Consider the following 23,015-nt stretch of genomic DNA (forward strand, 5'->3'; position numbering starts at 1 on the left):
AAAAGTGGGACTATGTCTTTCAGAAACAGCTGAGGCCTGTCATTTGCTCTTACATAGGGAAGATTAGAAGTGTATTCCATGTATAAATATAATTTCTGATCAGTAGACTATACTTAATTTTTTAATGATCCAAGCATATTTTGTTTTCAAAGAATGGTGTAAAACATGTATTCATTCAAAAACTAACTACAGTATTAAAAAATACTTCTTTAATTAGTTGTCTTCATGCGGTAAGTTGCTTATGTTGCTCAGTTATGAATTTCATGTTTATTTTGCACATTCATGGTAGTCTAAATGTCGCAATGTGGATTTTATTCCATAAGATTCTATGTAAGAGTACATACCAGCATAGTAAGATAATGTGAGAAATGTTATGTGTTCCCATTTTGTTGTTGCTGTAAAAAACTCACATGTATTTATTTTAACTCTGCCAAGACTTGAAATAACGTGATAGTTACTAATTACCTATATTTGGTGAGATTTCTTTTTTCTTTCTGCCTGTTTTCATGTTTTTGTAAATATTGAAATTTAAGCTTTTATTTTTATTAATACATCTATATAGGTTTTTAAAAGGTTGAGGCTAATTAAAAATTAAAGTTAGTTGCTTATTTCATAAAGGTAAAGTTAAAGATCAAGATATCTGAAAATGTCTTTAGTAATGATTTAGACTCTCTTTTCAGGGCCCAGCACTAGAAGACTTCAGTCATTTGCCACCAGAGCAAAGGCGTAAGAAGTTACAGCAACGCATTGACGAGCTTAACCGAGGGCTGCAGAAAGAAGCAGACCAAAAGTAGTGTTCCCTTAAGCCCTCATTGGTTTTGTTTGTTTGTTTGTTTTTCCTAGGAGTTAATGAGATATGACCACACTGATACACAGAAGGTTTCAAAATCAGTTCATTCTGGGCTGGGGTATAGTTCAGTGGTGAGAGACGTAGTCAGCATTCTTGGGGGCCTGAGTTCAATTCCCCTCATTCCTCTAAAAATCATATATTCTACCTAAAACACTTTTAAAAACTGTTTTTAGAAGATTTTTTGTTTGGTCTGCATGTATATTTATGTACCGCCTCCATGTCTGGTACCTATGGAAGCCAGAAGAGCCTGGAACTGGAGTTAGAAATGGCTGTGAGCCTTCATGTGGGTACTGGGAATAGACTCCAGGTCCTCCAGAAGAACAGTCAGTGATCTTAACTTCTGAGTCATCTCTCTAGCCCCTGAAATATACCCCACCCCAGGGAAAAATACACTACTTAAACTAGAAAACTTTGTGGCTTACATGTTATATAAGTAAAAAATCAGGTCTTTGTTTGGTTTTTAATTACAGAATTTTGTTATATGCTATTGGAATTCCTTTCACAAATTTTTAGAAAACAAAACAGAAATCCAAAACATTGTAATTCATTGTTAAAAGAAGTTTTACCAGCATCAACCACCTCCTGTATTTTATACATATTTTTAATGTATAAATTGAGTTCATTGGAATATTGGTTGTGGGATTATATTCACCACACATGAAATCATTTTACATGAAGCATATCATTAAATTCTTCAAACTAGCCATCCGAGTTGTATGGACAGAAAGATGTAACTTGGTTAGAAATAGTGTAACTGTAGTAATAGAATGAAGGGGAAAGACTGAGTTAGGAAAAGTCTTAACTACTTTTTTGTAGCATTCTGTGGGTGATAGGAATGGAGGTCTTCAGAAGTTCCAATTAACAACTGTTCTAAAGGTTACTGACCCTTGTATAACAAGATCAGAGATCAGGAGATTTGTTAGGGACTGACTTGTAGATACTAAGATAGCTATAACATTAATTGGGAAAAAAAAAAAAAAAACAAACCAGGAAATAAATTTGGGCGAAAGTAAAGATTTTGCTGATGTTTTGTGAAAAAGTCACGTGGAAAATATTTACTTGAAATTTGGAAATAACTTAGAAAGACAAATGGGATGGGCAGGGGGAGTAGGAGAAAACAAGTAACAGGACAGAAGCCTACCGCAGAGGGCCTCTGAAAGACTCTACCTAGCAGTGTATCAAAGCAGATGCTGAGACTCATAACCAAACGTTAGGCAGAGTGCAGAGAATCATATGAAAGAAGGGGGTGGTAGTATGACCTGGAGAGGACAGGAGCTCCACAAGGACAAAATATATCAGGGCATGGGGGCCCTCTATGAGACTATTTCTCCAACCAAGGACCATATATGGATATAACCTAGAACCCCTGCTTGGATGTAGCCCATGGTAGCTCAGTAACCAAGTGGGTTTCCCTAGTAAGAGGAACAGAACTATTTCCTCTTAGGAAAGGAGCCAGACATGAACTGGCTCCTTTACCTCCCCCTCCCCGCAAGGGAGGAACAGTCTTGCTAGACCACAGAGGAAGACATTGTGGCCAGTCCTGGAGATACCTGATAAGCTAGAGTCAGATGGAAGGGGAGGAGGACCTCCCCTATCAGTGGGCTTGGAAAGGGGCAGGGAGGAGATAAGGGTGAGATTGGGAGGGAATGAGGGAGGGGGCTATGGCTGGGATACAGAGTAAACAACCTATGATTAATACAAAAATAAAACAAAAATTAAAAAAAAAAGAAATTTGGAAATATACATCTAGAGCTTAAAAAACTGCAAACAGACACTGGAGAATCCTCTGAAGATCAAAACATTGTAAAGGGAAGGGTAGGATGAGATGAGAGGAAACTTCTTGTCAATTATATAACAGACATTTAAAAGTTGAACAAAGTAGAAGCCATTGAATGATGGTTAAGAAAGCAGAGGCGAGGAGGAGAAAAGTGTAACCCCTTAGGTCAAGAAGGAATAGATTATTAAGGAGTATTAGTCAACAGTATCAGGTGCTAGCACCAGACAGCACTGATTGGACATAATCTACAGTAATGGGACTAGAGAAGAGGAGGTAGGCTAACAGGAATTGGCAAAGAACCGAAGGGGGAGCACAGTTAAAGATGGTATTACTATTTCTAGCACAGATGAGTGGGAGGACAGTGATGCTGTGGGAAATGAGATAAGGGATTCTGGTGGAATAGAATAATGTTAATGGGTGAAAATATAATGAGTTTGACTTAGAGCCAGGCATGTTGGCAAAGGTCTGTTATCCTAGCACATAGAAAGATCAAGAGTTTAAGGCTAGCCTGAACTACCTAGTGAGACCTTGTTTCAAAACAAAGCAAAGTCATGAATTTGAGTTGGGAAACTATGAGAACAGTGTGGAACGTTATTAAGCCCATGTATGTGTAAGTTATGTACTAGGAGGTGAGAAACAGTGTGGGGTTTTTTGTATTAGAAGTCTTTTAATTGTAAACACTCAAACACAGATTTTAAGAATCTTTCCTTAAATTACTGACTGTATATACATAGTCATATACATATATGCATGAGTTTAAATTAAATACAAATTGTCTTTAATTAGGATGTGTTTGTCTAAACCTAAAAATGTGACTTTTTAGGGTTCAGATACTTTAGTCCCCAAAGACAAATGAAACTCTAAAAGCACATGAAGTGGATATTTAGTTTTGTGGTTTCCTTCTGTCTCTCAGAGAAGCACTCAATAAAATGAAGGATGTATATGAGAAAAATCCACAAATGGGGGATCCAGGAAGTTTGCAGCCTAAATTAGCAGAGACAATGAATAACATTGACCGCTTACGAATGGAAATCCACAAGAATGAGGTACATTTGTTAATTCAGCAGTCTGCGATAAAAGTATATTTTTAAGTATTTTATAAACTTTATTTATAAAGTTATAAATTAGATTGGATTTTGCCAGACATATACCGGTATTTCTGTTTAATTTTAGAACTTTTGAACTGAAAGTATCATTATTGTGGTATATAATTATATTAACAGCCTACTCATTTATTTTATTATTTGGACTGTCATATAAAGCTAAACATACATGCTTGCTTCAGCAGCACATATACTAAAATTGGAAGGCTACAGAGAAGATTAGCAGCTACTGAGCAAGGGTGACATACAAATTTGTGAAGCATTCCATATTTAAAAAAAAAAAACTAAATATACTGTTTTTAAAAATCAATTATAAAGGGCCTGCTGGTGCAGTGGTGCAAGCCTTCGCTTCCAGTGCTTGGGATGCTGAAGCAGGTGGATCTCTGTGAGTTCAAGGCCAGCTTGTTCTGCAAAGCGAGTTTCAGGACAGCCAAGGCTACACAGAGAAACTCTGTCTCAAAAACCAAAACGAAAACAAAAAAAGTCAACTATAAAGTTAATCACTGTATACACAGAAATAAAACTCTCTAAGAATCATAAAATCTCAAAGTGCATTTAAATTCAGGGTGCCTTAGGTTTTGAGCCTATTGAACTGTCTGGGATTTTTGTTGTTATTGTGTGCTTTTCCTGAAGGCATGGCTCTCTGAAGTTGAAGGCAAAACAGGTGGGAGAGGAGACAGAAGACACAGTAGTGACATAAATCATCTTGTGACACAGGGGCGAGAAAGGTCAGAATTTTGTTTTATTTTTATTTCAATAATCATTTAATTTTTTTCTCATTTTTTAGTTCCGTTACTATGTTTGTTAAATAACTTCAGTCTTTTGAAACTATTCTGTATCTTAGTTATTAGTTGGAGGTAAAATAGGAAATTTCATCTTCTTCAATTATAGCTTATCATATCCCTGAGCAACTAAGAATAAAAGAAAACAATAACAACACAAAACAAAGCAAAAGAGAAAACCTAGTAGACTTAGGAACCTCAGGGAAGGGAGAGATTCCCGTAAGGTTTTTGTGGAGTTGGATAGCTTATGGTGGAAGAAAAAAGTATTATCCAGTTGCTTACAATTTGGTGAAGAAGAAAAGGAACAATGTCTTATTAGTTAGAACAGAGTTTTCAGCTTAGCTTTTTGCAAGGTCTCCATACTGCTGTGACATTCTTCCTTAGTGTAAGGTCTTTAGTTTTTGTTTAGTTTTGTTTTCTGTCATAAGATAATCAGTAAACTGTGCCTCATCTTTGAGATATTGTTCTACTAAGACAGCATAATTTGAGCAATTTTTTTCTTTTATAATTCCTTAATCCAGTTTTCTAAGCACAAAATGGAATTTAAAATGCCCATTGTACAGAGCTGTTGTGATGAAGGAAATGGTCTAGTAGTCTACATAGTCAGTCATACACAGATCAGGTAGAATACCTGGGCCTAGTGTCTCACAGGTGTGAGCACCTCCTATCACACGCCTGTCACTTTAGGAAACAGTTCTTATTTTTAATTTGTCAAGAACTACAGATAACTGGTTTTTGTTGTTAGGTTAAAAATCCAGGTTAAGTGGGTTTAGTTTTTCTAGTATGTTTAATTTAAAAATGTGGTTTTCTAGTTTACTTAGGAGTGCTGCTAAATCTACTGGAGAGAGAGAGAGTGTGTGTTTTAAGGCTCCATCTGATTTTTTTTTTTTTTAAATAAACTTTCAGTTTTCCTTCAGGTTCAAGGAGAAAAGGAAGTGAACTTCTCTTGGAGCAGAGCACTTCTCTGTGATGGTTTGCAGGACCACTAGTGAACTGCTCACCTCCATGCATGTGCTATGCTCATGGCTTCTCATGAGTTGAATCACAAAAAACCTCACTGTGGACTGAACATAGATCTGGGTGATTCTACTAAGGAGTATCTCTGACATTAGAGAACTACATTGTTCCTTTTCCTCTTTAGATCCTTACATAATGAGGAATGTTTACTTAAGTGTTTACTTCAGGAAATTAAATGAAGACCCATTTTATATTACTACAAGCAGTTTACACATTTAATGTTTGAAAATAGAGCTCAATATGGAAGTATGTTATTTATAACTAATTTTCCCTGAGATCAACTTAGAAATAATACACAAAGTGTTCTCATGTTTGTGATACTTAATCAGAGATACTTTCATGGTTTTTAGCCCTGAGGGAAGTTACACTGATGATGCAAACCAAGAAGTCCGTGGGCCACCCCAACAACATGGTCATCACAGTGAATTTGATGATGAATTTGAAGATGATGATCCCTTGCCGGCTATTGGACACTGCAAAGCTATCTACCCTTTTGATGGTATATGTTCTTCATATATAATATTTGATAAGATTGGTTTCTCAAAGTCAAAATAGGTCATCACTTATTTTAGTATCTTGGCTAAATGGTACATTGTCAGAAAATTACATTCTTGGTTCAATAATTGCATAGTTTTGTTTTACCTTTGTTATATAGTTTTACCCCTACCTCCGCACACACAGCTGAATTGAAAGAAAATCTTGTATGTTGGCAGATCCTAATGTAGATAATTACCTACCAACTCTAGATAATAGAGAATTTTCACTTGATTTTAGATCTTACTCAAACTCACATGTGCCCCACAGAGCTGAAGCAACTTCAGCCCTAGCCAAGAAGTAAATAGCTTATAGATGTCATTTCATGCTCTCCATTGCAGCTATAGTATAGAGAAGGCACAGCTGCATGCTGTCAATTGTATCCTGATTCTGTAAGCTTCCTCTTCAGATGAGAGCAGCAAAGAAAGGGGTAGCTCCTGAATGTAGTGCCTTCTCCTGTGATGTGATTTGATGGCTGGAGAAAAGCTTTGGGAAGAAGAAGAGGTGTGGCCCTCTCTGCTGACTTTTAGTTTTGTTTTTCCCTTTTCTGGGACTCTTTAAAAAAGTCCTCTACTTCAAATACCAGAAGAGCAGAGTAACACCTTCATCAGCAGTTATGAAATGCTCTGCAATTTAACACCTTTCCTCATGTGTTGGTTTTACAATTGAGTGAAGTCTTTACTCTTCATTTTTAGGGACAGGGAGTTCTCCAAGTGATTAAAGGCAATTGCCAACTTCACTGGGGACCTGCATTTCTTCCACAGGATCCACATGGTAGAGGAAACTGATATGTAAAGTTGTCCTCTGATCTCTACACTTAATTGGCATAATAATAGCACATCTGTTCTCCCTCACATACATAGTATGTTTTCCATTTTCATGTGTATTTGTGGTATACATGTGCGCATATTTGCATGTATGTGTACATGGGTGCCTGTTCGTGTGGAGGCTTGAGGTTGATGTCAGTTGCTCTTAGGCCTTATTTAGAACTCTTAGGAGTTCACTGATCTGGCTAGCCAGCTTCTCTGAGGATTCTCTCTGCATATATTCTTTCTTTTTCTCTCTGTCACCCTACTATTTTCCTGATCCATTCTTCATGAAGTTTTTAGTTAGTAACACTGCTCAAATTTGGAGAAAGAATTAGAATTGTGAAGTAGTGGTTAGATTACCCTGTCAAATTATGTAATGGCTGTGTATCTTATAGTGCTGTGGCACAGTTTCTGAATCTGCTATGCTGCAGGTGATTATAACAAGCCTCATTGGCTTATTATGTAGTTCAGATGATTGTACGTGATGTGTTGAATAAACTAGAAAGCATCACAGAAAGTGTGCTGCTTCTAACAGTCAGTGGGCTTTTGCATCTAGATATAATGAAATTTAGTAGTAGTTCATGTTTGCTAGTATATTGTATTTATAACTTCTTTTAAATTTTATTATCATTTATTACAATTTATTCAATTTGTATCCCAGCTGTGTCCCCCTCCCTTGTCTCCTCCCAATCCCACCCTCTTTCCCTCTTTTCCCCCTATGTCCCTCCCCTAGTCCACTGATAAGGGAGGACCTCCTCCCCTTTCATCTGACCCTAGCCTATCAGGTCTCATCAGGACTGGCTGCTTTGTCTTCCTCTGTGGCCTGGCAAGGCTGCAACCCCCAGGGGGAGGTGAACAGAGAGCCTGTCACTGAGTTCATGCCAGAGAAAACTCCTGCTCCTGTTATTAGGGAACCCACTTGGAGACTGAGTCTGTGGGTTACATCTGAGCTGGGGTTTTAGGTCCTCTCTGTGCACTGTCTTTGGTTGGGTTTCAGTCTCTGCAGGGTCCCCAGAGCTCAGTTTTTGGGGGCTCTATTGGTCTCCTTATGGAACTGTCCCCTCCAGGTTTTTCTATCTCCCTTTTATTTATAACTTTTATTAAAAAGTATTGCAGTGCTTTAATGTTGCTTCTGCTTTGAAAACTTTCACCTAGGGCATAATGAAGGTACTCTGGCAATGAAAGAAGGTGAAGTTCTGTACATTATTGAGGAGGACAAAGGAGATGGATGGACAAGAGCTCGGAGACAGAATGGCGAAGAAGGCTACGTTCCCACAACATACATAGATGTAACTCTAGAGAAAAACAGTAAAGGTGCAGTAACTTATATCTAAACTAACCAAGGCAGCTTTGTGCCGTGTATAACGTAAAATGACAGCACATTCAACAGGTCAGAAAAAAAACAAAAAGTTAAGGCATCCTGATGCATTGTTCACTATGTGAGCTGATTGCAGGCTTGATCAGAGAGTGTGAATACTGCCACAAGAAACTCTTTGACGCCTTACTGTTCACATGATGTTGGTGTGGAAGCTTAATTGATGCCTTTTGCTTTCTGTCCTGCCTAAGTGTGTGTAAAGGATGTGTGCTTTTCTGCCTTATAAATAATAGATTTGATTATTAGGCAAAAATCATAAGTAGAATGTTCCCTGCCCCCTTTACTTCAGAAACAACAGTGACTGATGAATTAAAAAAAAAAAAAAAAAAAAAAACATGCCTGCTCTGAACTGCAAAAAGCTGATTCCCAGGAGTGGCTCAACCTAGGCGCTTGAATTTATAGTTTCAGGTTCTAGGAAGAAAAGTAATAGTTGGATAATTGGATAAAATGACAGTCATTTTCCTTGCTATTCTTAACTTGGTTTTCTAAAGAAAGAAAACCAATACCTGCTGTATAATCTATTTAATATGAGCTCATCTCAGGGTCACAGGATAAGTCACCTGGTAGAGCTTGTATGTGAATAAAACAGCATTGAGACCTGAAAATATTTTCAGGCTTACTGGTAATTTTCAATGATGTACAAAGTTCATTCCCAGCTAATCTTATGCTTCTACTTTTTACTTGAAAATGTCTTTTAGAAATACTACATCAGTGCTCTTTTAGCGTTTGGCAGTTACTCATAGGAGGAATTGCATCTAATTCATTGAAGATAGAGGACAGTCTGGAATGGCGGAACATGCTGGCAATGCTGACTCTTAGAGGAGAAACAGTGTTTTTACTAAAATGAAGGAAGACCTCTGTACCACCATTGAGGGCTTCATTTTAGCTAGACTGTCAACTGTCAGAGTAGATACCTTTTTTCCAATGTATCACCAAAATCATCAGTTGGAATCGTTATCCAGTCAAGAGCTGTACAGTGTAATAGTCATGTGGCCGCACCCCAATTAGTGAGTGGGGTGTAAGGGGAGGGCAGTAACACTGGCTTTTGATCATCTCATGTTTCCAAGTTCATAGCTGACTATAAAATAATTTTAAGAACATTTGGGACAAACACTTTAAACTGAATGCCCCTTTTAATCTTACCAAAGGTCTTCAGTAATTGTTTTTTTCTTTTTCCTCCTGGACTGCAGGTTCCTGAAGAGGGTTTCTGAGGAAATGGGCAAGATGTTGAAGGAGGTTACATGCAGCTGCTTTTGGGGGGAGGGTATTAGAGTTGTCAGGCTGAAAGAGAAAGTGAGAGAAGCAAGTTGCATGTATGCATGCAGAATTTTTTTTTTACTAACTTCATTAGCATTTCCATACATAATACAAGAGTCATTATAGTACCAGTCCTTAAATTCGTAGTTCACAGTTGTTGACATGGAAGAAGAAAAGAAAAAAAGCCAGCAATGGCTGACCTCTTTTTTCATTTATTGTACCAAATCAAAAAGAATGCAGAGCTGTCTTAAAGTTTGTCTTATTTTCGGCTGTCCGGTAGGACTGTCTTCATCCAGCTCTGTTTTAATTGGCTTTTAGACCTATTGTCTGTTAGAACCCTTGCCATTTGTCAGTGTCTGCCTGCACCACCTCCGTGCTTGCTTAACATCCTGTTGCATGTCTAGAGTGATCTGGGCTTAGATTTTTCAGGCATGTCTCTGTAATCAATCCCCTGTTCTTGTCAAAGCCTTTGTTTCATTTTGCATTTGTAGTGCAAATCACTTTGTCAGACATCTCAGTACTAATGTTTCCATCTTAGTGTTTGTGTATGCTGCTAAATCTTCCCCACTGCAAACATTCCAGTTTTGGCATTATGAAGACATAGTCTGTGAACCTGAAGTATTTATGATAAGAAAAAGAAAACATCTCTGCTCTAGCCTACAGCCCAGTTAAAGACTCTGAAATGTGACACATCTTCAGCACCTCAGTCTGGGAGAATCTGGTCAGCACTGAAGTCCTGGCATAATAACAAGATGCGCACCATCGAAGGGACTGTTGTCAAAAGTCAGCTGCTTCCATTCAAATGCTGCCTTAAACTCGAGTGCCTAAATCTGTTGATTGCCAACACTACCACTACAGTATCCCACAAAGGGCTTTGTGTGCCGGCTCAGTGCTCCTCTAACTGCGGCACCGTCGCAGCTGTGATGTAGCCTCGGTAGGTGGCTTCTAGAGCTCTACCATGTGCAGTGGTGCATCTTCAAATTTATGCATCGAACTAAAGACCTGTCCTAGTCCATTTTGCTTTCATCAGTGTATTTATGAGAAGTTTGATGGACCTCCTCCCATCATCTTTAATGGAGTGATGACGATCTCATTTGATTATTACAATGATAGTCTCTTTCCAAGTGATGCTTTTGTTTGAACCAGATAAAATTTAGTGAACCTTTGTAATGATCTATGTGCACTTTTACTTGTAAAATGGAAATTTCTGTATGTTTATACTTGTAAATACAGTTGTCGTTAGTACCTTCATTGCTCATGTTGTCCTGCCTCGCATTTGTGATTCTGTTAATGACTTGTATCTGAACTAATTTCTTAGTGGTCTTGTAACAGGGAGGTGGGTGGGGGTGGGAGGGTTATTTGTACCACCGAAGCTCCATTAATTTGGTTATTTACTGTTTTGAGGGGAGAAAGAGAATGTGAAATGTTCTGTGTATTATTGGATTTCAAGCAATATTTTAGAAACTGTGTGACTGCTTTAATAATTTTTCCAGTGCTATTTGAATCATACTACCAGTTATACTAAAGCTGAATGACAATTGTGTGAACATTAATGCCTTCATAAGATCAAGTACACCACTGTTATGCAGCTGACATGTAGTGTATTACCTTTGAGGCTAGTAAACTATACAGTTTTAGATATTAAATCTCGTTACAGGGTTATTTATATAATGTGACATTATTATATACTGACAGACTACATAAAGTAGTTTTTAAAAGTAGTGCTATTTTTATTTCAGAAGTTAGCAATGAGGAGGAAATGTGACCTGGCTGTGTTTGTCTCTGTACAAAGCCTGGAGTACTTATGTTTTTCTGACTAACAATCACAGAGGGCAGAGTTCAAAGCTTTCTTGTAAGGACTGTTCTTTTCAAGCTACTGTGTGTTTTTCTAAAGCTGGCGTTTGCTTTCATAGGAGGCAATTTCCTTCTTGTGGAGTAGTGCAACCTGTATAATGGTTATTACATTTGAAAAGACACTTGTACTTGCACAGTTTAAGTCATTCTTAAGTCATTCCTAAACTTTGAACATGTGAGCTTTCTAAAAGAAATCTTTTAATTTTGCAGTAATTTTCACTCTGTGCACATATTGATTTCTTAATGGTAAAATGCCTTGTTTATTATAGTGTTCTCTGTTGAGAATATTTTCATGGAATAAAACAAACTTTTCATGTCGGCTAAAATGTGTACTTATCTTTTACTACTGTTTTAACCAAAGAGACTTGAAACTTTTGTTCTTAAGTGTGATAGAGTTCAGATAACACAAAGTAGATGCTAAGTTCCTAAAGTGGAATAGCCCTTTGGGGAAACCATTTTAGGTACTTTATTCATTTCTCCCAAGCTTTTTTAAAGGAAAGACTAGATGTTTAATTAGAGTGAATTTAAAGCTACTTTAATCATTTGAATTTACTCAGCAGTGGCCATGTGGCACAGACTTTCTTTGGCCCCATCTTTTCTCCCCTGCATCCATCCGTGAGAGCTAACCCTGGACCACACAGTCTGATCTGGCCCCTGCACATTGGCTAGCCTTTCCTTCCGGACTAGTTGCAGAGCATCTGTGCTTCCTGGGAAAAGAAAATGCATGGAAAGAGAGCATTTGCTGCAAGTAGTGACAAATTATCTGTAACTTCCAGGAAGCCTGATTTCAGAAGTGTTGCTTCTTGATAGGCAAATGCTCAGCCATGACCGCGTGTTTTCAGAAGTCCAAAGGAAATAAAACTTCAGGAGACATTCTGAGCAGTGAGAGGCTGGGATTTTAAGACAACGAAAGTTGGAAGATCAACACCAAGTTTTGAAGTAGAGACATGCAAAACAATGAAAATAGCAGCAAAATGGTGTCAGGCATTACAGCTTCAAGTGAATAGAAGTTTTATAAACAGGGTAGGGTAAATGTCCAAGAGGATGAAAAGGACGTTTAACTCTCTGAGCTGTGCTCAAAAAAGTCAAATTCCACTTCCAGGGAAAGAAAACAGCTTTTTTAACAACACTAACAAAAGGAGATGGAAGCCAGCCCTGTGTAGAAGATGTCAGTGTGTTACATTTTCCTAGAGGAACAGAACCGATGGAATGAATTTATAATACATTAAAAGGAGATTCATTAGAGTGCATTCATTCATCAGGCTGTGGTCTGGCTAGTCTCACAATGGGCATCTCAGTGGAGAGTCTAAGAATCCAGTAGTTGTTTGCTGGATGTCTCAGCGGGTCTTTGGTGTCTGTTGGAATCCTAAAGTAGTAGGTTTTGATACCAGCAAAGGAATGCCTCAACAGGAGGAGAGAGGAACTTGTTAGAGTGAGGACAAGCAGGCAAAAAGCAAAAGCTTCCTTCTGTGTCCTTTTATGTAGGCTGTGACCAGGTATGGCCCAGATTTTGGTTGGGCCTTCCAACCTCAGATGAACCAATTAAGAAAATCCTTCACTGCTATGCCCTGCTGCTTAGATTTTAGTTGATTCTGGCTGTAGTCAAGTTGACAGCCAAGATTAGCTATCAGTCACAGATGGCAGTTACAGAGATCACAGAAAATAGAAAGGCACCAAGAGGTTGGGAAATGGGCAAACATAAATTTTGGAAAAGTAATTTCTGATATGTTTGACAACAGCCCTTAAAGGCACTACATAATGTCAGCTTTCAAGGGAGGTTTAGTAGGCAACTGACAAAGGTTCCTAAGAAATCAAAGCCTCATTGTCTGCTACAGAAGAAGTCTAAGACATACTTACCATCTTGATTTCATTGTGACCATTTGCGGTGACCATTCATGGTGACCATTGTCACCATTTCATTGTGACAAGATGTCTCATTTTTTTGCAAAATGGTATAAAGGATGGGGGCTTTTATAACAAGCTGATTTGGTGACCCAGAATGTCAACCCTCAGGAGAATTTCTAAGGAAAATATATTTGTGTGGGCTTTGAATCACACTGAATAGGCATCTGTCATGCAACCTGGAAGTAGAAAAGTACCATTGCCAGTTCTATGAAGAACCATTGGCTCGCATTTGAGTTTTGTTTTTCTTCGTGGGTTTTTCAAATGGTTCCTTGATTTTTTTTTTTAAATGATTCTATAGAGATGTTGAATGTGAGCAGAGCAAGTGTTCAGGATGTGTGTACTCGTGCATAGCTGTGGTGAGTGGTACTTGGTGAAACGCTTTATACTGCTCAGTGACTCAGAAAAAATCATAAAATTTATAAAGCACCTAAGTCCCAGCTCATGGTATGCATGGTACCCACGTTACTGAGCGTATCAGGTGTGAACACAGGAGACAAAGCTAAAGTTTACTATGGCTTACTGTTACTTTCTACACGTGTTGAGCTACTCTTGTGTCATAAACTCTTGGGTGGGAGGGCCTCTACTCTGTTCACCCTACAAAGAAATGCCTTGTTTTGCTCACAGACCAAAAAGCTGGATCTCAGCTTTCATTACAGCTGGAGACATAGGAAAGGAACGCAGGCCCCACGATGGTGCAGTCATGCCCCTTAGAATGGTCTTCTGAAAACTTTGCCTTATTTGATAATATAATCTGTGCAGTGGAGAGCAGGCCCACCTTGTGCCTCTGTGTCTACTTAGAAAGGGACTGTTCAGATGATACAGCACAGCTGTCACGTTCTCTTCACTGCCTGGTTGGTCTCCAGAATATTCTGTCTCCTGCAAGTCTATCTCTGCCGACTTGATGAGAGGACCAAGTTGCTGTGGCTCAGAACCAAAGAAAACCCTAGTAGATTTGCCTGCTGTGTTTTCTTTTGCCTTCTTTCCCTCTGGCATTTGTCCTGCATCACAGCAGCTATTTGACAGCTCAGTGGCCTCCCAGTTGGCTAGTGTAAAAGTAGTCTGGGTGTGAAATGAGACATGACTCCAGCAGATCAGTCTCCACCATCTCGCTGTCCCCTCTCCCCTGCTATGCTCTGGCCGTTGCTCTGTCCATATAGTCGGCACCTGGATGTTGTCTGGGGTCATCACTGCATAGCTCTTCTGCAGGTGCTGGACAGCACATTAGTAAATTCATGACTGAATTCTGAGGAGGAAATCACTGAAAAAATGGTCCCCTGAACAGAGGTCACAGAAGTGACATGCCTTCTGCCCAGCAGTTGCAGACAGTAGTCTACTCCCCACTGGCAAAACAAAGGCTCTGAAGATTGCTGGCAATTTGGGAAACTTCTGTCTCTTGAATTTTTACTATGTAGTTTATTGGAAAAGTGAAAACTCGTTTTGTTTGCCCATTGGCTTATATATTTATGTTTTATGGGTATAATGTAACAGCTCACTCCCTTGTTACATACTTTCAGTATTCCTATATCTTAAGTTTGATTTTCGCCCAATGTTCACCATGTGGTTATTCACTTCCATAGTTCATTTACTGTGTATAGTCGTCTATTACTTAAATACACATCTACCTATTGTCTTGGTGAACATTTTGGCTATTTCCTGAACTTTGTCTAGACTAAACAGCATTGCTTGAGAATATTCACACATGCGATTACTGACACAGAGCTTTCTCCGAACTCTGTACCTAGAAGTGGTATTCAAGTTTATATGTTTATAGGGATTTGAATGAAAATGGTCTCCATAAGCTCATGTATTTAAATGCTTGTCCTTAGTTGGTGGACTCTTTAGGAAAGAGTATGAGGTGTGGCACTGGGGATGGGCGTTGAGGTTTCAAAAGCCCACAGCAGACCCAGTCTTTCTGCCTGCAACTTACAGATCAGGTGTGAGCTCTCAGCTACTGCTCCAAGCATCATTCATGTCTGCTACTGTACTTCTGGCCCTTGATGGTCATAGACTAACCTTCTGGAACTGTAAGTAAGCACCCAGTTAAATGTTTTCTTTTATAAGTTGCCTCGGTCACGGTGTCTCTTCACTGCAATAGAACAGTAAGACGGTGTTAAATTAATTTTCAGGTTTAAAGATAATGCTCCGTTCTAGCAGTTTCAGTTTAAAGGATTCTTTGTTCCACATCCTGACCTACCCTTGTGAGCCAGGAGTTCTAATCTTTTTTTCTTTTCTTTTAAAAAAAATTACTTGTTTATTTTACATATGAGTGCTCTATCAGCATGTACACCTGCGTGCCAGAAGAGGGCACCAGATCTCATTATAGATGGTTGTGAGCCACCCTGTGGTTGCTGGGAACTGAACTCAGGACCTCTGGAAGAGCAGCCAGTGCTCTTAAGCACTGAGCCATCTCTCTAGTCCCTAACAATGGTTTCTTATTTTGAACTGTAGCTTTTTAGTAAGTTGTTATATCTAGCAAGACAAACATGTATCTGCCTAGTAGGCTGCATCAACGTGGGATCACAATAAATCAGTATCTTGGTTATGATATGTGTGTGTGTGTGTTGTGTTGCATTGCCAGACCTGTATGGTGAGAACCATGGCTGCAAAACCTCACTGAAGGTCACAGTCTTTCTTCATGGAGACAGGCATACTTTGTGGGATGGTGGATAATGCCAGGTGTGGATTTGCCTGGATTAAAGGATACCTAGAAAATTGGAAGGAAAGCATTATTACTGGGTGTGTCGGGTTGTTTCTAGAGGTTGGCACGTGAGTGGTTGGGAAATTTTCAACCTCAGTCAGTATAGATGGGCATTAATTGGGCAGGGAACCTTGACAGCATGTAAGCACAGAGGAACAGTGGATTCTCTTCTGGAGCTGGGATGGTTTTCCCATCTTTTATGACTTCTCCTTTGGACTTTGGACTCTAGCACTGACAGGAGGAACTCCCAGAGTCTTAGTCCTTTGCTCTGGACTAAAAGAATACACCATTGGTTTTCCTGATTCTGAGGACTGGGACTGAAAGGCTGCAGCACTCCAGGGTCTCCAGTGTGCAGATGGCCTGACAATGGGACTTCTTAGTCTCCGTAATCCTGTAAGTTGTACAATCTTTGAATAAGTATATGTTGGTTCTGTCTCTAGAGACCCAGAATATATCTGGTAATCAGTTCTTATCTTCCCTTTCCCAATAGATGCTCCCTCACAACCCTCACAACGGGAAGTAGGCTTCCCGTTTATGGGGCATTTCAAGTTCAACAACTCCAAGACATTTTTCCATTCATTGGGCGGACTTTAGTGTTTTTCTTCAGGTTTACTTCTAGGTGATTAGCTTTTTTTGTACCTTTTGTGGTTGAGGAGGGGAGGGAGTGTTCCAAGATAGATTCTCTATCATTGAGCTCAATTTTAAAAGACTACATAAAAATTGAGTTTGTTAAAAGACATTAACCATTATTTAGGGTTCTTTTATGAAAGAGCTTTTTTTTAAATTTTTTATTCACCATGGTTTTTTTTTGGGGGGGGGTTGTTTTTGTTTTTTGTTGAGACATGGTTTCTCTGTGTAAGAGCCTTGGCTGTCCTGGACTCACTTTGTAGACGAGGCTGCCCTCAAACTCACAGAGATGCACCTGCCTCTGTCTCCCTGAGTGCTGGGATTAAAGGCTGAGTTTCACCATGTTGTTGTTATTGATGTTACATAACATCTTCACCTCCCTCCTCCCAGTCCCCATCCTTTTACCTCTCCTCACCCACATCCTTCCGTTTCCTCCTTTTCTCCTCAGAGAAGGGGAGGCCTCCCGTGGATATTAACCAGCCTTGGCATATCAAGTTGCAGTAGAACTAGGGTATCTACTTCTAGAGAGACTAGACAAGGCTGAGAGTTAGGAGAAAGGGATCTAAAGACAGACAAGAGTCAGAGATAGCCCCTGCTCCTGTTGCTGGGTGTCCCACCTGAAGACCTAGCTGCACAACTTGCATTTGTGTAGAGAGCCTAGGTCTACCCCATGCGTGCTGTCTACTTGGCAGGCCAGTCACTATGAGCCCCTGTCAGCCCAGGTTAGTTGGTTCCGAAGGTTTTCTTGTGCAGTCCTTGACCGCTCTGGCTCCTTCAGTCTTTCCCCCTCTTCCACAGGGTTTCCCAAGCTCCACCTAATGTTTGGCTGTGGGCCTGTGTATCTGTTTCCATCAGTTGCAGGGTGAAGCCTCTCAGGTGACAGTTACGCTAAGTGCCTTCAATTATAGCAGAATATCATTAATAGTGTCAGGGGTGGGCTCTCTTTCATGGCATAGGTCTCAAGCTGGGCCAGTCATTTGTTGGCCCTTCCCTCAAATTCTGCTTCATCTTTACCCCTGTACATCTTACAGGCAGGACAGATTGAGGGTTGAAGGTTTTGTGGCAGGGTTGGTGTCCTGTTCCTTCACTGAGGTTTTTTTTCTGTTTATACTAGATGGCCTTTTCAGGTTCTATATCCCTCATTGCTAGGAGGCTTAGCTAGAGTCACCCTCATAGACACCTGGGAGTTTCCATTGTCTTAGGTTTCTGGCTCATCCCAACGATTCCAGATCTCTCACTCAGTACTCTCCATCCATCATCCCTCACCTTAGTCCTTCCTGCTTCCCTCCCAGCCCTCCTCAACCCAGTCCCCTCCCTCCATTAACCTGCCCCCATGTCTGGTTTATTTTCTTTCTCAGTGAGATTCAATTGTCACCCCTTGAGCCCTACCTGTTACTTAGCTTCTTTGGATCTGTGGATTGTAGCATGGATATCCTGTACTTTATGGCTAATATACACTTATAAGTGAGTACATACCATGTGTGTATTTCTGGGTCTGAGTTATCTCAGTCAGGATGATCTTTTCTAGATTCATTCATTTGCCTACAAATTTCATGTCATTGTTTTTAATAGCTGAATAATATTCCATTGTATAAATGTACCACATTTTCTTTATCCATGCTTTGGTTGAGGGACATCTAGGTTTCCAGTTTCTGGCTATTATGAATAAAGCTGCTATGAACAGAGTTAAGCAAGTTTCCTTGCTGTATGGTGGAACATCTTTTAGGCATATGCCTAGGAATGATATAGCTGGGTCTTGAGGTAGAACTATTTCTAAATTTCTGTCCTTTGCCTTACAGAAGCTTTTCAATATCATGAGATCCCATTTATTAATTGTTGATCTTAATGTCTGAGCTGCTGGTGTTTTCAGTTCAAGAAGTGGTCTCCTGTACCAATGAGTTCAAGGCTATTCCCCCACTTTCTCTTCTATCCAATTTAGTGTATTCTAGCTTTATATTGAAGTCTTTGATCCACTTGGACCTGAGTTTTGTACAAGGTGATAGATACGGATCTATTTGCATTCTTCTACATGCAAACACCCGGTTAGACCAGCACCATTTGTTAAAGATGCTTCTCCCCCCCCCCCCCCCATTGTATAGTTTTGGCTTCTTTATCAAAAATCAAGTGTCCATAGGTGTATGGGTTTGCTTTGGAGTCTTCAATTTGATTCCATTGGTAAGCCAATGTTTTTAAACTAAGGTTTTCATTACTGTTGTTCTGTAGTACAGCTTGAAATTGGGAATGGTGATGCCTCTTGAAGTTTTTGTTGTACAGGATTGTTTTAGCTATCCTGGGTTTTTGTTTTCCCATATGAAATTGAGTATTATTCTTTTAAAGTCTATAAAGAATCATGTTGAATCTGTAAATTACTTTTAATAAAATGGCCATTTTTACTATGTTAATCCTACTGATCTGTGAACATGGGAGATCTTTCTATCTTCTGATAGCTTCTTCAATTTCTTTCTTCGAAAACTTGAAGTTCTTGTTACACAGGTCTTTTCACTTGCTTCATTAGAGTTACACCAAGATATTTTATATTATTTGTGGCTATTATGAAGGGTGTTTTATCCCTACTTTCTTTCTCAGCCAGCCCGTTTATCGTTTGTATACAGATAGGCTACTGATTTTTTTTTTTTTTTTTTTTTTTAGTTAATTTTGTATTCAGCCACTTTGCTGAAGGTGTTTATTAACTGTAGAAGTTCTCTGGTAGAATTTTTGGGGTCACTTCTGTATAGTATCATATCTGCAGATATATATACTTTTTTTCCTTTCCAATTTGTATTCATTTGATCTCCTTTAATTGTCTTCTTGCTCTAGCTAAAATGTCAAGTACTATATTGAAGAGTTGGAGAGAAGGTCAGGCTTGTCTTGTCCCTGATTTTAGTAGAATTGCTTTAAGTTTCTCTCTGCTTAATTGTGAAACAGCTTTCTAAAGGCATCTAAACCTTTATATTGCCCAAAGTAGATGTATCCTCCCTTACCCCAACAATTGACAAGTGTAGGTTGGATGTGGTAGCACATGCTTGTGATCCCAGCATTTGGGAAAGCTGTAGAATTAAAATTCAAGGTCATCCTTGGCTACACAGTAAGCTGTAGTACAGCCTGGGATACAAGAGACCCTTTCTTACTAAGAACAAATAAATGCTGTGCAGAGGTGGCTGAGTGATTCCATCCACAGAATTCCTGGTGTATAAATATGGGTGCCTAAGTTAGTCACTCATCCCTCACATAAAGCCAGGCATGGAGAATGATGGATTCCTAAAGCTCCTTGGTGAACTACTGTAGCCAAATCAGCCCCAGGTACAGTGAAAGACCATCTCAAAAACATTAAAAAAAAAAATAGCAGTGTCACAAAACACTCAGCATTGACTTCGACCCTTCCCATGCAAATACACACAAACAAGTACACACAACATGCACACATATACACACAAATGCAATAGTGCCTTTAAGAGGTGGTAAGCGCTTACGGTTCTAGGTTGTAGTAATGGAAAGAGAGAGTCTAGGATTTGAAACTAATAGTAGCTAAGAGTTGTGTTAATACAGCTAACAGTTGCGTTAAACTGGCCACAGCTTGAGTCTCATGCTTGGTTCTGTAGGTAACTGTGCTCCTTTGTCAGCTTCACACAAATAGAGTCACCCAGGAAGAGGGAATCCAGTTGAGGCATTGTCATCAGATTGGCTTGTGGACATGTCTATGAGACATTTTCTTGATTAATGGTTGATGTGGAAGGTCCCAGCCCACTGTAGGTGATGCCACCTCAGGCAGGTGGTTCTGAATTGTGTAAGGATGCAGAGGCAAGAAGCAAGGCAATGTTATTCCTCTGTGGCCTCTGTCCCAAGTTCCAGCCTCCAGGTTCCTGCATTGAATTCCTGCTCTGGCTTCCCTTGCTGATGTCGCTAAGCTGTAAGTTGTAATAATCTCTTTCCAACCCAAGTGTGTTTGAATCAGTGCTTAATCACAGCAACAAAAAGCAAACTAGGACAGTGTATTTAAGTGGCTATGTTATATTGTATTTTTAAGGCCCTGTTTACAGTGTAATATCTGGAAACGATCAATCTTTGCTCTAAGGACTATTTAATATTGTGAAAAACTTCATGGCTTGTTTTATGACTATAAAATATGGTGTGATTTAAATACTTAAAGATAGAAAAACAAGCCAGGCATGATGGCACATGCCTTTAAACCCAGCACTTGGAGGCAGAGGCAAGAAGATATCTTTTCAGTTCAAGACTGGCCTGATAAAGTGAGTTCTATGACAGCCAGGCTCCATAGTGAGACCCTGTCTCAAACAAACAAACAAAAAGAAATAGGAAAACAAATAGTTAACTGTTTGATAGTTGATGGCAGAATATTTTTAAATCTTGTATTCTAAATTTTTTACAGTGAAAAAATGGAGAGTATTTAAATGCTAGACAGTATTGTTTGGCGGGGGTGGAGGGAGCCAGAAACCTAGAAAATGAGCCTGTCAGGTTTGTTTATTTATCAGGTAGAGGAAACAATTAGTTTACATGCTTCTTCTATATATTTAAGTTCATTCGAATTATAGCAAATAATGTATATTGTAAAAGTGTTAAGGTTTGCCTTCTCTTAGAGATTGGTGTGGTGAAAATGTCCCCCAAAAGCTCATGTATTTCAACAGTACATCCCAAGTTGGTGGTGCTGTTTGGGAGAACCTTCAGGAGGTGGAGTTTTGCTGGAGGAAACATGTCTTCCCTACTTCCTGTTCTTACTCTGCTCCCTGTGTGCAGATAAAGTGTGATTAGGGCTCCCTGCTGCCAAGCTCTGCCCCACTCTTTCCATGTCACTTCTGCCATGGTGTTCTCGTCCCTTTGGAACCATAAGCCAAAGTAAGCCCTCTGTTCCCCAAGTCGATCTGGGGCACAGCCACAGAAAGTAACCAACACACAGGTAAGAGAAACCAGAAGAACTAAGAAAAGGAAAGCATTGCTCCAAGTGTGCCTGGGAGGGTTTCCCAGGGGAGCCAGTGTGGGAGACCAACTGTGTCATGAACTAGAACGGCAGCTGCCATCTCGGGTGCTCAGTCTGACTGTTGGCAAGAACTTGCCCTTGAGTTTGAACCTAGGTCTTTTGAAGCAAGACTCTTGGCTCACTATTCATTCTGTATCTTTCAGCAGAACCCTTGTATTTCCAACCACTTCTGTTACTTTTGGTTTAATATGGGGATAGGGAAGAAAGTTCCTTAGAATCCCAGAGTTAGAGCTGTCATGTTAGGTTGAGTCTATATTAAAGAAATAGGATACAATTATTTCACAAAAAGATATATTTCCACTCATGGCTATTTACAGTTTCATATTGAAAGAATATCATATAACTGATACCTTCTGTACTGTTTCATGCTTTTCTTTTAAATGCCTCTATTTACATTTATCTGACATGGAATTAAAAGTAAGAATGGTCAAATACCACGGTATTAAACAACCAGCAACATAGCTATGTCTTCTTAAATTTGCTGATCAACATTAGCAATAGTTATCTTAACAATAAATTACCATTCATTTTAAAAATCAGTAGTAATTTTAAACAATTCATAAATAAGTATGCTCTGTGCAATTTAATATCCTATGGATATTAAAAGCTTGTAACTTGTTAGATTTGCACATTATCACTTTATCAGGTGATAACATTCCCAGCAGGACTGGAGAAGCTCGGTGCTGGCCCAAGGTCGTCTGGACAGATCTCACATCTCGGCCTGCTTCACAGAAGGTGGTTCCAGTTTACGAGAGAGGGCAGTTAAAATCTGGTTGAACTTGTCATATCTCTCAGTCTGGTTGACTTCGGCACCCTTGCTGCCCCACAGCAATCGCATCTGAAACTCAGTCTTCAAGATTTCACTCATTTCTTCATCTGGTTGAAAATCTAATCAAAATAAAACAGGTAAGTTCAGTTCGTTCTACCTACAAATAAAAATTCAAAAATGAATGAAAGCTTGTTTTAAAGCAGAATTAAAATGACCTTCCACCTCTCAGTATTCTAAAAAATGCTTCCAAAGAAAAATGTAGGATCTCCTCATTTGACCAGCTTCAAAGAATTCACAGGTTAACTCACGGAGCCTTTGTTCACTGTGGGGCTGTGGGGCTTTCACGAGTGTTGGTGGCTGGTGCCTTGTCTGGGGTTGTTTGTAACAACTTTACTGATGCAGAATGTCACATGATTCAACTGCATTCCATGTGATTCAACTATCTTAGCTGTAAGGTTTGATTCGTGTATAGCCTCAGGATACTTTCCTCAGCCTAGGAAGTTCCCTCATAGTTCCGGACAGCTAGTCTGTGTTCTTGCCCCGGTCCTAGACAACCACTGAGGAGCTTGGGTGCTCCTGTGCTTATTAGGAAGTATGATGGAAATGGAGTCACATGGTGTCGTGCACTGTCCTGCCAGGCTCCTTTCACTGTGTATGATGGTTTT

General features: G+C 39.5%; 2 protein-coding genes and 1 pseudogene across 7 annotated transcripts in view; 2 read left to right on the forward strand and 1 right to left on the reverse strand.

Annotated features, from left to right (window-relative positions):
• Window positions 1–11,684, forward strand: part of Fnbp1l (formin binding protein 1 like) — a 77,193-nt gene extending 65,509 nt beyond the window's left edge. For 2 of the 3 annotated variants that reach the window (XM_021645001.2, XM_021645003.2), the window contains 5 exons: window positions 681–790; window positions 3,541–3,673; window positions 4,364–4,458; window positions 5,880–6,028; window positions 8,028–11,684. In XM_021645001.2, coding sequence (XP_021500676.1) covers window positions 681–790; window positions 3,541–3,673; window positions 4,364–4,458; window positions 5,880–6,028; window positions 8,028–8,206 — 666 coding nt within the window. In that variant the 3' untranslated portion in view covers window positions 8,207–11,684. The remainder of the gene's footprint in view (window positions 1–680; window positions 791–3,540; window positions 3,674–4,363; window positions 4,459–5,879; window positions 6,029–8,027) is intronic. The other variant, XM_021645002.2, reaches the window with a different exon arrangement.
• Window positions 3,904–4,004, forward strand: LOC132646134 (U6 spliceosomal RNA; annotated as a pseudogene).
• Window positions 11,685–21,855: 10,171 nt separating the features above from the next.
• The window catches only part of Bcar3 (BCAR3 adaptor protein, NSP family member), a 111,691-nt gene continuing 110,531 nt past the window's right edge, over window positions 21,856–23,015 (reverse strand). For all 4 annotated transcript variants that reach the window (XM_060392803.1, XM_021645010.2, XM_021645009.2 and 1 more), the window contains one exon: window positions 21,856–22,469. In XM_060392803.1, coding sequence (XP_060248786.1) covers window positions 22,291–22,469 — 179 coding nt within the window. In that variant the 3' untranslated portion in view covers window positions 21,856–22,290. The remainder of the gene's footprint in view (window positions 22,470–23,015) is intronic.

This window comes from Meriones unguiculatus, chromosome 10, assembly GCF_030254825.1.
Source record: "Meriones unguiculatus strain TT.TT164.6M chromosome 10, Bangor_MerUng_6.1, whole genome shotgun sequence".
Classification (NCBI taxonomy): domain Eukaryota; kingdom Metazoa; phylum Chordata; class Mammalia; order Rodentia; family Muridae; genus Meriones; species Meriones unguiculatus.